Raw genomic sequence first — 15,054 nt, forward strand, 5'->3', positions numbered from 1 at the left:
ATGGTCTATGTGTGTGTGATGGAGTGGCGTAGTTGTCACCCCTCACCCGCCCCGCGCTCCCGCCAGTCCGCTAATATCAGTCAAAGGCGTAGAGGGTCAAAGGAAACGTTAATCTCTGTTAGAAATTTTCAGTCCCAAGTTTTCATGAATTTCTCGTATTATAAATTAGATTGTACTGTAAAATATTCATTGCATTTTAGTTAGTAGTAACCCTAGATGACATACCTATGCATATTTTCTGTCTTTTTTTTAATAACTTAGGTTATGGTAAATTTAACACTATAAACAGATGGCTGAAAATATGGCCACACCTATCAAAAATAATTAAGTTTATTTGATGAAAATCTCAGAATGTGCCATTATTAATTTCTAATGCATTATCCCACCTCCACCCGGCGGCACGGCAATTTTGCCGGAGTACATACACAATTACGGATATTACTATCAAGTAATAGTGCAGTGCTTATCAACATAATTACCGGCGTCTCGCCTCCGCATTTTGACTTTGTTGTGTATTATCTTCTGTGTCAATGTTAAGGAACTTCCTCACGATGTGACATGAGTATAATAATATACCTTTTTGAATTTCAACTACCAATGTGTTATCTAAATCCAGAATTTTTAAATTTTTAAAAAGAGATTGCGGTACTATTCCCGTTGCTGAAATTACAAGTGGTAAAATCGAAATTTTTTCTAAACACCAAAGATTTCTCATTGCAACGGACAGCTCTAAATATTTATTAATTTTTGTGTTATATGTCTGTGTTATATTATGTGAATTTGGAACAGCTATATCTAAAAGATATGCTTGCTTTTGTTGTTTATTTAAAATTATAATGTCTGGTCTGTTATGCTTAATATGAATGTCAGTTAAAATTGTTCTATCAAAATATAACTTGTAACTGTCATTTTCCAAACAACTTTCTGGTGTATAACTATAATATTAATGTTAAACTAATAAATATTTTTTCTATTATTGATTCAAAAAATTGAAATTCACGCATAGTTATCGGTGCCTGAAGTGGGTCATTTTCTAACGTGTATTTCTTTTTGCATTGTTAGTAAGATCGAAACCATAGAAACCATACAAAACAGTGTGTGAAATGCGATTTCACGCACACGACTATTTCTGTGTTTCACTTCACGCACTGTATTTTATTAGTTACCTAGCAACATGGTCACTGCATTGAAACTTCAGAGTTCCTTCAAAAATTTGAATTTTTAATTTAAATTTTTTGAATCAATTATAGAAAAAATATTGTTTATATTTCGTGCGTGAAGATGTTTTTGTGCATTCAAAGGCTTATACTGCCTCGACCTTCGTCTCGGCGTAAAAGACCTTTTCATGCACAAAAAACACTCTCTTCACGCACTTAATATAAAAATAACTATTTTGTTTAAAGTTGATTTTTAAGTTTGTATTTTTGGTAATTTCATTTGTAGATTTTAACTATTATACAGGGTGTTTGAAAATTGCTAGTACAAAAAAAAAACTGTGGCATCTAGAAGCCCTAAGAAATCCAAAAAAACAATTTTTAATTTTTTTAAACAAAAGGGATAAAGTAACCCTATCCCAGCATATTTTACGCCTCAGGCGGGGCAGTATTTTTTAAACCTTGGTAACCAAGCGTGATAATGAAGGACTATACAACAATATGAAAAATAAATATTTTTTTGCAAGATTTTGGCAACTAACAATGGTACTAACAATTTTAACCCAATTTTTAGTAATTTTTATCTCGAAAACTAGGGGACTTTTATTAAATTTTTTTTTTGCCAATGACTTAAACTCACCATCACCAATTACCAGTATTTTTTTGTACTAGCAATTTTCAAACACCCTGTATGTGTTTAATTCATATCGTTATAATATGACCACTATGTGGCCATATTTAACTACACTATCGAAAATATGGCCATTTTTCCAGTTTTTAAAAATGGATTATTTAAGTTCAATTCTATTTACACATTATTTTCTTTGTACCCATCCCATAATATAGACAGATACACTACGATATAAAAAGGGATTGGTAACCTCAAATTTTAAACAGTGCAAGAAAATTGATGTCAAATCTTAAGGTGGCCATAGGCCATATATCGAATATTCGACCCAGGTACCTACCTACCAATGCCATAAAAGTGCTGTTGCAAATGCAATAGCTATTTATGTAACCAGTTAGGAAATGCGTTATTTTGTGTAACGAGTGGAATATTTGCGGGACGAGCGCAGCGAGATCCCGCAAAATCACACGAGTTACACAAAATTGCATTTCCTAACGTGTTACATACAAGATTTTTTCTAATTGTGACAAAAAAAAGTTTCTTCAAACGTTAAACGAAGTAATGAATTTCATTAATAATAAATTATTATTGTGTTAAAATATCAAGTAGGTAAGTAGGCACGGTTATTTTGCTTAAAAACAAAAAATATGACAGTGTCAAATTGATGATACAATAAATTTTTCCTAACCAGTTAGGAAAGATTTTACTTTTCCTAACCAGTTACGAAAAGTGTGACGTTTCCCAACGTCAGTTAATTTTGAAAAGTGTCACTTTCTATGTCAAAATTAGAAAAAGTGTTTTTTTGCGACTTGAGTCAACTATAGATCTGTAATATTTATTAAAAAATATTTAGTAATAGCCATTTACAAAATTAATTTATTATAAAATCATTAAAGCTAGTAGGTATACAAATTTGTATTACATTGTTTAAAAATAAGTCACAATAAATGCAATTCAGGCTGCGATAAGGGAAGAGAATGATATTTTTTTAACAAATAATATTTCACAATGATTATTATTAAAAGTAATCCACAAATAATTACAATTATAATAATTATTATCCTGACGTTCTCTGAAATTTTTGCTATAATTTGAGTAAGATTTTCATCTGGCTTGATTTCTGAAATGTTAACGTTACACGTAGCTTGAGTGCTATTGTTAAATAAAACAAAATTGATACAAGAAATTCCGTTTATGTTGGTTACATTATGGTACGGACCTTTTGCGATAGTAATTGATGGTTTATATAAAAGCATGGTTAAAAGAGCTTTACATGAAATATTATTCCCAGTTAATTCAATTAGGTTCAAAAAAGGAGAGTAACTTTTAAGACTGGCTAAATTTAGGGATTGTAAATTATTGAAACTTACATTTAGGGCCTGCAAAAAGTCCATGTTGTGAAACAAACCGTCCTCTATTACATCTAATTGATTATAACTAAGATCTAAATTATTTAATTTGTGTAAACTGGTAAATACACTAATATCTAATAACTTGAGCGAATTTCCTGATAAATTTAATAACTGAAGAGAATCCAAGTGTTTAAATATGCCGGGCAGTAACTTATTGATTTTATTTTTTGATAATTCTAGTTTTAATAATTTGTGTAAACTGGTAAATGTACTAATATCGAATAACTCGAGTGAATTTTCTGATAAATTTAATAACTCAAGAGAATCCAAGTGTTTAAATGTGCCGGGCAGTAACTTATTGATTTTATTTTTTGATAATTCTAGTTTTAATAATTTGTGTAAACTGGTAAATGTACTAATATCGAATAACTCGAGTGAATTTTCTGATAAATTTAATAACTCAAGAGAATCCAAGTGTTTAAATGTGTCGGGCAGTAACTTATTGATTTTATTTTTTGATAACTCTAGTTTTAATAATTTGTGTAAACTGGTAAATGTACTAATATCGAATAACTCGAGTGAATTTTCAGATAAATTTAATAACTCAAGAGAACTCAAGTATTTAAATGTGCCGGGGAGTAATTTCTTGATTTTATTTTTTGATAATTCTAGTTTTAATAATTTATGTAAACTAGTAAATACATTAACATCTAATAACTCGAGTGAATTTTCAGATAAATTTAATAACTCTAGAGAACTCAAGTATTTAAATGTGCCGGGCAGTAACTTCTTGATTTTATTTTTTGATAATTCTAGTGTTAATAATTTGTCTAAATCGTTAAATTCGTCATTTTCTATGTTACTAATGTTATTATTACTCAGATCTAAATATCTCAGATTTTTTAGTTTTTCAATGTCGAAAATTTTATTTATGGTATTATTATTTAAAATTAAACGTTCCAGACTTGGAGGAAAACACGATCCATTTACTTCTTCAAGAAAATTATTACCAAGTGTTATAACAATGCTCGACTGAAAACTTTTGCAGTTAACTTCTTTAATTTCGTTATTGTTTAAATGTATTTTTCTGGGTAAATTAAAATTGGAAAAACTGAAATTAAAAGCTTTGATATTATTAAAAGATAAATTTATAACCTGCAGATGTTTAAGTGAGTGGAACAGAAGACTTGGAACGTACTCAATGTTGTTATTATTAAGAAAAAGTTCCTCTAACTTGTGACTACCTTCAAAAATGAAAACATCATCGTCAACTAAATGTATGTTATTATTACTTAAATCCAAAATTTTTAGTTCAGGAAGGTTAGTGAAGCATCCTCGAGGTACGACGTCTAACGAATTAAATTGCAAATAAATCATTCTTACTTGTTGTAATTCGGAAAATGCTCCTGGCTGAATGGTATTTACTTTACTATTTTCGATATGGAGTTCTATCACATTTTGTGATTGTGTAAATACATTTCTGGGAAAACTCTTTATTGAACTCTCTTGAAAAATTAGTTCTTTACAAGTATGTGGAGATGACAGATTTGAGACTTCTTGAAGAATATTGTCTGAATCAATGTTATAACAAAAGGCAGTGTCTAACCCATATTTCTCAGTATTTATCCATTTACAGTTTCCAGCCATTGTAGAAGAGACGAAAAGTAGACAAAATATGAATATCTTCATTCTATAAATATTTTGTACTATAAAAAATATTAATAATAAATATACATATAATCACTACTTACTTATTTACTGTTTAATAATTATGTTTGTAATACTCGTAGTTTTTAATACTAAAGTGTCAACAAGGCAGGAATTCACAAACTGTGGTAGCTTGTAGTCGTGATGATACTTTAATCAGAATCACAAAACAGAGTTATCAAATTAATGTACGAGTATATACTATATACAGGATATATTTACATACCTATGAGATTACAAATGCATTGCAGTTTTACTTTTCGTAACAGTCGATTCAGAATTTTAAAGTAAACCCAAATTATCTATAGTTTGTTGTGAATTACTACAAAGGAATTTGCTTTTAAAGTTTTTTATGATAAACAAGCACATGTGGTTCTTAAATAATACATTATTTTACAGAAACATTTTTCAATAAAGGTTGCAATTTTTCTATAGTTAAAATATTCCAGAATTAAACAATTGTAAACACCAGTTCAGTGCTTAAAAAATTTAATGAAGCAGCTGTATAGTAAGAATGCAAAAAGTGATATCTTGCATTCCGCCTACATTGTAGCGGAAGGAAATCACTTTTTGATATTAACACACACAATGATGACTCGTTAAAGTATTTATTAGGAGTATATACAGGGTCATTATAAACGATTGTGCCATCGTAGTAGGCGTTGGTGGCTTAGTTGAATGTGCCGCAAGCTTCATAACATCAGTGAGACTAGTATCATCGATAGCCCCACTGGCGGTAGTGGAAATCTATCTACTAGTTTGTCTAACGTTGCGAGGCTGGCGGCACATCCAAAATTTGTGTGGGTTTTCAACGCCAACTACGATGGTACAATCATTTATAATGGCTCTGTAGAATATCCGTGTTTCAAACCTATATCTGATTGGTGCGATTTTACTTTAGAAGCTTTTGAGTTCTGAAATACAAGAAAATCAACAGTGATCCTGCTTTACAACTAAACGAAACAAGCGCAACCCATAGGTGAAATGCAATTCAAATGTACATGCATTTCAACTATGTTCTAGTTCTAGATGAAAATGGATGGTGGTGAGGCTTATTGTCTTTTAAACCCTGGGAAGGTTCTTCTTCGGCAATAAAGAACAATTTTTTCATTAAACCGCGGAGGGTTAGTTAGGAATCAGGATAGTGTTAGGTACTGAAGGATGGAATTCGCCTATCTGTGATACGCACTTGTTTGTACACATCAAGATTTATGGTATGTATTGGAAAACCCCAGAAAAAAATTATACCAGGTTCTACCCTCCGAATGCGAAATGGTCCTCATCTTTGAAGGGTTGAAAGGTGGTATGAAGTGTGCGCCAATTAATTTTAAATATTATCAATATGTTAAAATAGTCTTTTATTTTGAAGAGTGCATGTAAAAGACATTTAAAAAGATTTCTATTAATTTAACACATTTTCAAACTGTATTGTTATGCGCTCTCTAATGAGGAATGGTTGGATTACACAGTGTATCCTTGCAATAGCTCAGGAATAGCCTAGATTCCTGTATCGATTGTTTCACTCCCTCTATCCATACGTGTGGACACACTAGGGTAGTGGTTCTGAACCGTGGAAGCACACACCCTCTAAGGGAGAGAGAAATTCCACTTTAGGGTGCGACAGTCAGGGCCTACATTAAGATTTTGCAAATATTAGAAACCTTTAACTTTACTTGATTATAAATTTATATCCTAAAGATATGATTTAAAGATTTCTAACATCGACTGAGATAGGCTAAATTGCTGAAGTTTGTCTAACAAGACGTAATGACCTAAACGATAGAAAGCTTTGGAGAAGTCTGCATAGATTACGTCGACCTGAAATATAGTCTCGAAACTTTCAGCAACAAATTGCTTAAAAGAACATAAAATCGGTAATCGTAAAACGACCACTTACAAAACCATGTTGAAACTCCGAAATTTTGTTTGCAAACAAAATATCAGTTAATTCAAAAACTTTCGAAATGTTGGAAAAAATTGAAATTGGGGGATAACTTTCTATCTGACTTCTACTGACTTTTTTAAAGATAAGTGAATTGCACGATAGTTAGGGAGTCAGATACAAAGTGCTCATGGATTGACACTAACACAGTACACAAAGTACTGACGTATAATTGCTGATAAAAAAGAAGACCAACAACAAGACAGGACATTTACTCGTATATCTGTAAAGAATCAACTGAGTAATCATAATCAATTTATCCTTTGCAAAACAACTAATGTGTCAGCCCATTGCTTATATCGAAATACACATATAAGGTAGAATTATAATAGTTATTTTCTGAGTAGCCCTGTCAGATTACTTTTCCTTTTCAGGAATGAGGCGGTAGCCGAGTGTTGAAAAACAGGCCGAATACCTGAAAATTGACAGCGCACGAATATTGAATAATGTTTTTCGTGTTCGTCTGGGCAAAGTTTTAAAAAAGTATTTATTACAAAAAATGTCAAAAAACTTTCAATTTTAATGGAGATAGGTCAACGTACGAAAGCTTCTGCTGATAATATTTATTCAGCTATGATATAGCCCTTTCTGAGAAGTTGTTTAAGGTTTTATTATGCTAAATTAATTTCCAAAGTACTCGATGGTCTCAAGAACCAAAAAAAATAAAAAATGACGGGGCTATGTTTCTAAATCTTGGAACAACTTCTTTTCTCTTTTATCGCTAAAGATAACGCTGAAATGTTATTGTTCGATAAATCCTTTTACTCCTTTAAAATCTTTGAGACAGTCATAATTTAATTTTGTTATTTTGCTGTTGGATAAATCTAACGAGAGAAGCGATTTCAAGTTACTGAAGCGAGATTTGTGCTAAATTATTTAAACTGAAATCTAGCCATTTCCAGTTAATCAGATTGGTTATATTTAAATGTGAATTAAAGAGGTTGGAGTTTATATTCAAGACTTCTAATTGAATTGGAAGGTTCATGAAATTAAAATTAATTTTCAGCGTTGTTTCATTTGATCGTTACTGAGTGAAATTATTTCGAGCGTTACTAAAAATATAACGAATTTAATTCTAAATATTTTTTGTCCAAAAGTAGAAACTGCTCATTTATGGTTACGTAAATGAAAAAGTGTTCAATGCGGACAGATAAAATAATTACCAATGTACAAAATGTCTTTGAAATATTGAAAATTTCTTCGTAATGTCGGAAGAAAGTTAAAGGTGTTAAAAATACTAATCTGGTCTTTCTCTAATCGTAGTTTTTCTGAAACCCACGAATACTTACTCTGTTAATTCTAATCAAATTGTCCATTATGTATAGCAAGAATTGTCATAATCGGCTGTATTCCGCCTACGTCGCAGCGGAAATCACTTTTCGATACTAAAGCATTTATCCAGCAAACAAGGATGACTGGTTTTTCAATTTTTTAAACTAATTTTGCTTGACAAAGAAATAATTTAACTGTTAATGCTGCGCAGGAAAGCAAAAAAAAACTGTCAAAATACAACATTTTATTGAGTGAAAATGTATGTTACAATCAAACACAAGAATTGGAGTCATTTCCTGTAAAATACAAACTGAATAAAATCAGTATAAAATTAATCATAATTAATTTATCAAAGTAAGTGCATTTCGGCCTCTCGAGTGGGAAGATTATTTTGTATTTTTTTTTTCAGTAGCACAATCAACGTTAATAATAGTGCACAAATAACGGCTAGAATGAATGTGAATATTATAAAAACAGTGTTATTTTTTGACATTTGTGTTACGATTTTATTTAAATTTTTATCTAAATTGTGATTGTTCAAATTCGTTTCGTTTAAATATGATCTAAAACCCAAGAACGTACCAGTTAGATTATTTTTATTAGATTCTGACTCATTGAAATGCGATTGTTTGGAAAAGAATTTAAAAAATGTAGTGTTTTTGAAATCGCTTTCGAAGAATAACCTAATTTCTCGAAAAATATTGCTATTTAACTTAGACACGTTAGTGTTGTATTGAATATTGAAATTAGTGCAAGGAATTCCGTTCACATTAGATACATTGTGGTAGGAGTTTCTCACAATGTCGATACTAATTCTGTAGGAAAATATGGCCGAAAGTCTTTGACATGAAATATTGTTGCCTATTAGATTAACCTGTCGCAAAGAATTGGAGTAACTCTTAAGTTTGACTAAGTTTATATATTGTAAGTTATTGTAACTTACATTTAGGACTCCTAAGCGGTTCAAGTTGTGAAATACATCTTCCTCTAATACTTCCAGTTGGTTATAACTAACATCTAAATTGTCTAACTTCTGTAAGCCATTAAACACACCAAAGTCGAGTAGTTTGATTGAATTTCCTGACAAATCTAACAACGTGAGACGCGCCAAGTCTTTAAAAATACCAGGTGATAATTTGGATATTTTATTATTTGGAATTTTCAACTGCACCAGATTTTTTAACCCTCTAAATTCGTCAACTCTCAAGATGTCAATCTCGTTATTGCTCAAATCTAAATATTTGAGATTTGATAGTGCAGTCACATTATCAATTTCGCGTATAATATTATTTTTTAAAACCAGTTTCTCGACGATCTTGGGCAAACATGACCCATTTAATCGGACAAGTACGTTATTTTCAAGTTTTACAATATCTAGAAAGCTCACAGATACCACCTCACAATTTATGCTACTTATCTGATTATTGTTCAAGTCAATAGTTTTAAATACTGCAAAATTTGAAAAACTCAAGTCAAATTTCTGAATATTGTTAAAAGATACGTTCACAACTTGTAACTGCTTGAGCGACTGAAACAAAAGACGCGGCATGTACGTGATGTTATTATTATTGAGAAAAATTGTCTTCAACTCGTTGCTACCATTGAAAGCGTCGTCTTCAATTAACTGGACGTTATTGTTGCTCAAATCCAAAATTTGTAGTTTGAAGAGGGAGTTGAAACATCCTCGAGATATAACATTCAGCGAATTAAATTGCAAATAAATCTCCCTTACTTCCAGTAATCCCGAGAAAGCTCCGGTTTGAATAGTTTCTATCTGACTGTTATTTATGTAAAGACCGCTCACTTTTTTAGGCCATGTAAATACATTCATTGGGAAATTTTTGATTGAACTGTTTTTAAAAGTGTACTGCAAAAGTCTTGACGAGGCCGAGATGCTTGACACTTCGTGAAAAATGTTTGCGGAGTTAATATCAGAGCAGATAATTCTTAGGTCGGAAGATCTTGACTCTGACATGGCGGACCATTGGCACCTTGCAGTGGTTGTGGATAAAACACTTAAAAAGCACAGTATGATCTTCATGCTACTTATTTGTGTTGTACAATGATTTAAATCTGCTGAAATAAATTATTCATGTATATTACTTTTTCTAAAATAAGACAACATACCTGGCTCGTTATAAAAAATCCTTGTATAATAACGTGTTCACATAATTATTAACGATCACATTTTATTTCTGAAACGAGTGGTACTGTCTCGTTTAAATGTGCTTCTTCCAACTTTCACTATCAAAGTGATAAACCTAGAAAAATTAAATTATTATCTAAAGAATAATGAACTTTACACATATAGAGCGTTGAAATATAGGGGACGTACACTGGGAAATAAGTGATAAAATATGTGTGCTACCAATTTATTCATGTAGAGAGTTTTATTATTTATTATTGTCACAAAATAATACAACTTTAATTTATTTTTCAAAGAAAATACAATAAATTTCTTTAAGCAATCTGTTTATGAAAATGCTTACTATACGGGTGATTTTGAAAGTTGTGCAGATATTTTAATCACGAGCTACTGGCTTCATGTAGAACTCGGAAAAAATATTTTAAAAATTCTGTCAAAAAATAAAATGACATTTATTTTTTGAGCTACATTTTTTTTATTGCTTTTAGTTTTCTACGTTGTTCCACAACCTCGTAGGTAAAATTTCGGCACATTTTAAAAATACACCCTGTATATCATGTTTTATAAAATGTACGCCAATGCGAAGTAACCTATAGAAAATATGCTTTAAAACAAGGAAACCGCATTGGTGTACGTTTTATAAAATATGATATACAGGGTGTATTTTTAAAATGTGCCGAAATTTTACCTACGAGGTTGTGGAACAACGTAGAAGACTAAAAGCAATTAAAAAAAATTTTAGCTCAAAAAATAAATGTCATTTTATTTTTTGACAGAATTTTTTAAATATTTTTTACGAGTTCTACATGAAGCCAGTAGCTCGTGGTTAAAATTTCTGCACAACTTTCAAAAACACCCTGTATAATACAAAAGGAATAAGAATAAACACTACAAAAACAAAAAGAAGTGATAATATTTTATCTAATAACAGTTATTTACTGACAGGCAGTATCTACAAACGAACAATTTATTGACCCTGAAATTTCACTGTCTTCTCTTTGCAGTTTGCTTTTCAAAAAATGTATGATAAAATAACCTGAAAGAAATGTATAAGGATGTGAATGAATCGACAATGAGCGAAAATTGTTTAAACCTCCCTAACGACTAATTACGCTTTTGATGAGGATGCTAAAGAATAAAATAATTATTTATTTTGCCTCTCTGTTAGGGACAGTAAATGAACCACATCGTATGCACCAAAACAAATTTATAGTAACGATTTTATTATATTTACAATTTTCTGTGTGTTAGAAAAGAATCAAGAAGTAAATAATAAAAACATATTTTTATTAAAAAAATATATAAACGTAACAAAATACATAAACAATAATATTAGTTGTCCACAGTTTTATCATGCGTTGTAAGTTTACATAACTAAACTACGAAAAATTTACACAAAAATATCTTATAAATAGAATGTATATTTTGTTGTGCTTATCGCAAAAATATACAGGGTTATTTATAAATGATTGTCCCATCGTAGTTGGCGCTGAAAATCATACAAATATTGGATCTGCCTCGCAACATGTGACACAGTAGTAGACAGATTACCGGGGTTAAAAACTACCGCCAGCATCACCACCTATCGGCAATACTAGTCTGACTCATGTTATGAGGCTTGCGGCAACGCCAACTGCGATGGGACAATCATTTGTAATAACCCTGTACGACACATCCTGTCTAGAAATAACATATTTTTTCGAAGTTTATCAATAAACTTACTTTAATTTATTTCATTCTCAACTAACTGTAACTCTTGTTCACTCTTTCTCCTCAAGCACCTATTTTCATTTTTGTTATTGAAATAAGCTGACACACATTTCACGCTTAGCCAAATTATTGATATCACAAAAATTAAAGCTAGTAAAGTATTGGTGGTGTACAATTTCGAGTTAATGGAGCTAAAAGAATTAGATTCTAAATTAAGTAAACCTGTTGAATCTTTGGTTTCATATTTGCATTCTATCCCATCTACGTTTGTGCCATTAAAATGACCTCCCTTTGTAAGAATAACTTGTCTGTTTTCTCGAACAAATCTGGTCAAGTCTGAACAAGACCAACCATTACCTGTCAAACCGATCTCTCTTAATGTTGATGTCAAGTGTGCCACTATATTTTGGACACTTTCAAGACTGACACTATTGTAACTCAGATTTAGTTTGCTTAGTTTTCTTAAATTGTGAAACACGCCTTCTTCGAGTGTCTTTATTTGGTTGCGAGACAAATCAAGATTGAACAAGTAGTCTAAGCCAACAAAAATCCCCAACGGTAATGATGAAATGTTATTGTTTGATAAATTCAATTGTATTATTACTTTCAAATCTTTAAAACAGCCATAATTTAATTTGGTTATTTTATTGTTGGATAAATCTAACGAAACAAGTGACTTCAAGTTACTCAACAAATGTAGTGAAACTTGCGTTAAATTGTTGAAAGTGAGATCTAGCCGTTTCAGATTGATCAAATTGGTGACATTTAATCGTGAATCAAAGAAGTTGGAGCTTAAATTCAACTTGTTTAATGAAACTGGAAGGTTTAACAAATTAGAACTACGCAAATTATTTTTGGCAAGATTAAGTGTTTCCAGCCTGTTATTATTTTTGAACAAATTAGGATCCAATTGTGTTATTTGATTGTTACTGAGTGAAAGTACTTTCAACCCTTGAAGATTACTAAAAGTGTCACTTCCAAACGAATTTAATCCTAAATAATTTTGATCTAGGTACAATTGTTCTACGGTCACGTTTTTAAACGCAATCGCTTTCATGATCATAATCCCGTTAGCACTTAAATCAATTATTTTCATGTCACAAGGTTTGGAAAAGCTCAAGGATTGTATCAAATTGTGACTAGCATTTAGTGTTAAGGATGAATTTGGAAATGATAAATTGTTCAGTACGGACAAATAATTGTTGTTGATGTACACTTTTTCCAGTTTGGTGTTATTTATTATCGTATTTCCGTCGAATCTCTTTAAATTGTTATCGTTTAATAACAAAGTTTGTAGATTCGACAATTGTCCAAATAATTGGCTATCAGTATTAACCAGTTTATTGAACGACAGATCCAAAATTAATAATTGCGATAATCGTTGAAATGTCTTTGGTGATAAGTTGACAACAAAATTATTTTGCAGTGTAAGTCGTCTAAGTTTTTCAAGACCAGCAAAAGCTTTTTCGTTAACGTTCGCTATGTTATTGAAACTCAGATCTAGTTCTTGTAGAACGGAAAGACCGTTAAAAGTGTCCGCGCCGACCATACTGATCTTGTTTTGTTTTAACGACAGTTTATATAAATATTTTAGTCCGTCGAAAGCTCCTGGTTGAATCACACGAATACTTGCGTTGTTAATTCTTAAATCTGGAAGAGTGTTGAGAGTTGCGAAAGCTCCTGTGGATATTTCGACGCTGCGAGTGTTGTTGATTTGTAACCATCGTATTTCAGGCAGAAACTGCATAAGTTGCGTGGAAAAATTAGTAGACAGAATTATGTCTTCACAGCTGACATATTTGGAGTTTGGTGATCGAAATCGGTAATTGTAAGAATATTGTGGTCCAATCCTAACAGAAATACAGCCTCCTAGGCTTTCATGAACTGTTATTGTTAAAATAAAAATTGCGCTCAAGCTGAAACGGACAAGTCTGAATGTTTTTATGTTTGTCTATCTTGAACTTACCAAAATTTCATTTTGGAAACTAGATCATCACCGACCAACTGATTCACTCCCCGGTTTATTACTGTCACACTATTCTTGTCGGTTGTCAATGTCATTGGCATACCAGCAAAATGGTGATTAATTTTATCGCATTTCCTATTTCTTCGTGGAAACGTGTTGCAGCTTTTACTGACAAGAGTGATAAGAATGATAAGAATTGTCAATATTTTTATATAAATAAGAATTTTAATATAGTCCAATTTTTACTTTTTTGAGGTGACGTCACGATTTGCTTTCTGGCTTTCTCTCTACTGAAACAACAGAAACAGAAAAAAACAAAAAAAAGGCACGTTTATTTATTGATGGTCACTTTGAGGTTATTTTATGCTCCTGTCAATTTGACAATTTTTAATTTCTTTCACTTATTACATTGATTAAAAACATAACCTTTCGAAGCAATTGTTAACAAATTTGAAACATAATAGTTATTTATGATCAATTCAAATTTGTTTCTGATCCTAGCTCAAACATACGTGAAGTTACTAGATAATGACGTCATCGCAAAAGGGTAAAAATTGGACTTTAGTTATTTTATTTGTATATAAAGGTCTCAGGGACAGTAAATGAACCGCATCGTATGCAAAAGCAGTATATTGTGTTATCACTGTTATGTATCAGGATTAAAAGTGGTACTTTTTTTGACGGGTAATTTGTTTGCATACTGCAATAATTGCAAGTCAAAAAAAAGTCACTTTTAATCCGAATAACACATACTATTTTTTCTTTAACCAAGCAAAGGATCCATATCATTAAAAAACGCGAAATTCATACGTAGATACATTTTAAAATTTTGAAGCCAACGTTTTATTGAATATATTCCTGTCAACAAAGAAGCAGTTTTGGCTTTTGTTTTGTTTACATAAATATTTAATAGTTTTCTTTAAATAAACGAAGTGTTAAACTATTAATTGCAAGTAAAATTTCTGAACCCTGGGATTAATAATACTTTTAATCCTAGGAGGTAAAAGTGTTGCTTTAGTAACACGTAGGGTTACAAAAACATCAACTTTTGTGACAGAAAACGGTATTAAAACTACCATCTTTTACGACGGTTGATAAAAAACAAATTTATAGTAACGATTTTATTATATTCAACAATTTTTTGGGCGAGTGTTAGAGAAAAGAATCAAGGAGTAAA

General features: G+C 31.1%; 2 protein-coding genes across 3 annotated transcripts; both read right to left on the reverse strand.

The window, feature by feature from the left end:
- Positions 1-2,640: 2,640 nt before the first annotated feature.
- Positions 2,641-5,499, reverse strand: LOC138134562 (insulin-like growth factor-binding protein complex acid labile subunit). Of its 2 annotated transcripts, none has more exons than XM_069052902.1 (3): positions 5,068-5,499; positions 4,886-4,991; positions 2,641-4,824 (listed from the first exon to the last, which is right to left on the reverse strand). In XM_069052902.1, exon 3 carries the CDS (start codon positions 4,821-4,823, stop codon positions 2,721-2,723), a length of 2,103 nt encoding a protein of 700 aa, XP_068909003.1. In that variant the 5' UTR covers position 4,824; positions 4,886-4,991; positions 5,068-5,499; the 3' UTR covers positions 2,641-2,720. The 2 variants fall into 2 exon arrangements, with proteins under 2 accessions (XP_068909003.1, XP_068909002.1); XM_069052901.1 differs by having other exon boundaries at positions 2,641-4,840.
- A 2,785-nt stretch (positions 5,500-8,284) lies between these two features.
- Positions 8,285-14,060, reverse strand: LOC138134997 (chaoptin-like). The gene is made up of 3 exons (XM_069053626.1): positions 13,878-14,060; positions 11,927-13,827; positions 8,285-10,131 (listed from the first exon to the last, which is right to left on the reverse strand). The coding sequence occupies exons 1-3, from the start codon at positions 13,976-13,978 to the stop codon at positions 8,405-8,407; spliced, it is 3,729 nt and encodes a 1,242-aa protein (XP_068909727.1). The 5' UTR covers positions 13,979-14,060; the 3' UTR covers positions 8,285-8,404.
- Between the last annotated feature and the right edge of the window lie 994 nt (positions 14,061-15,054).

This window comes from Tenebrio molitor, chromosome 7 (assembly GCF_963966145.1).
Source record: "Tenebrio molitor chromosome 7, icTenMoli1.1, whole genome shotgun sequence".
Lineage (NCBI taxonomy): Eukaryota > Metazoa > Arthropoda > Insecta > Coleoptera > Tenebrionidae > Tenebrio > Tenebrio molitor.

Bases quoted from the DNA above. Each gene is read 5' to 3' on its own strand.
- LOC138134562 (XM_069052902.1), bottom strand. From the start codon at position 4,823: ATGAAGATATTCATATTTTGTCTACTTTTCGTCTCTTCTACAATGGCT.
- LOC138134997 (XM_069053626.1), bottom strand. From the start codon at position 13,978: ATGCCAATGACATTGACAACCGACAAGAATAGTGTGACAGTAATAAAC. The intron at 13,828-13,877 runs GTAAGTTCAAGA...TGTCCGTTTCAG, and splicing joins GTTTCCAAAATGAAATTTTG to CTTGAGCGCAATTTTTATTT. The intron at 10,132-11,926 runs AAAGTAAGTTTA...AATTTATTTCAG, and splicing joins AGTTGAGAATGAAATAAATT to CAGATTTAAATCATTGTACA.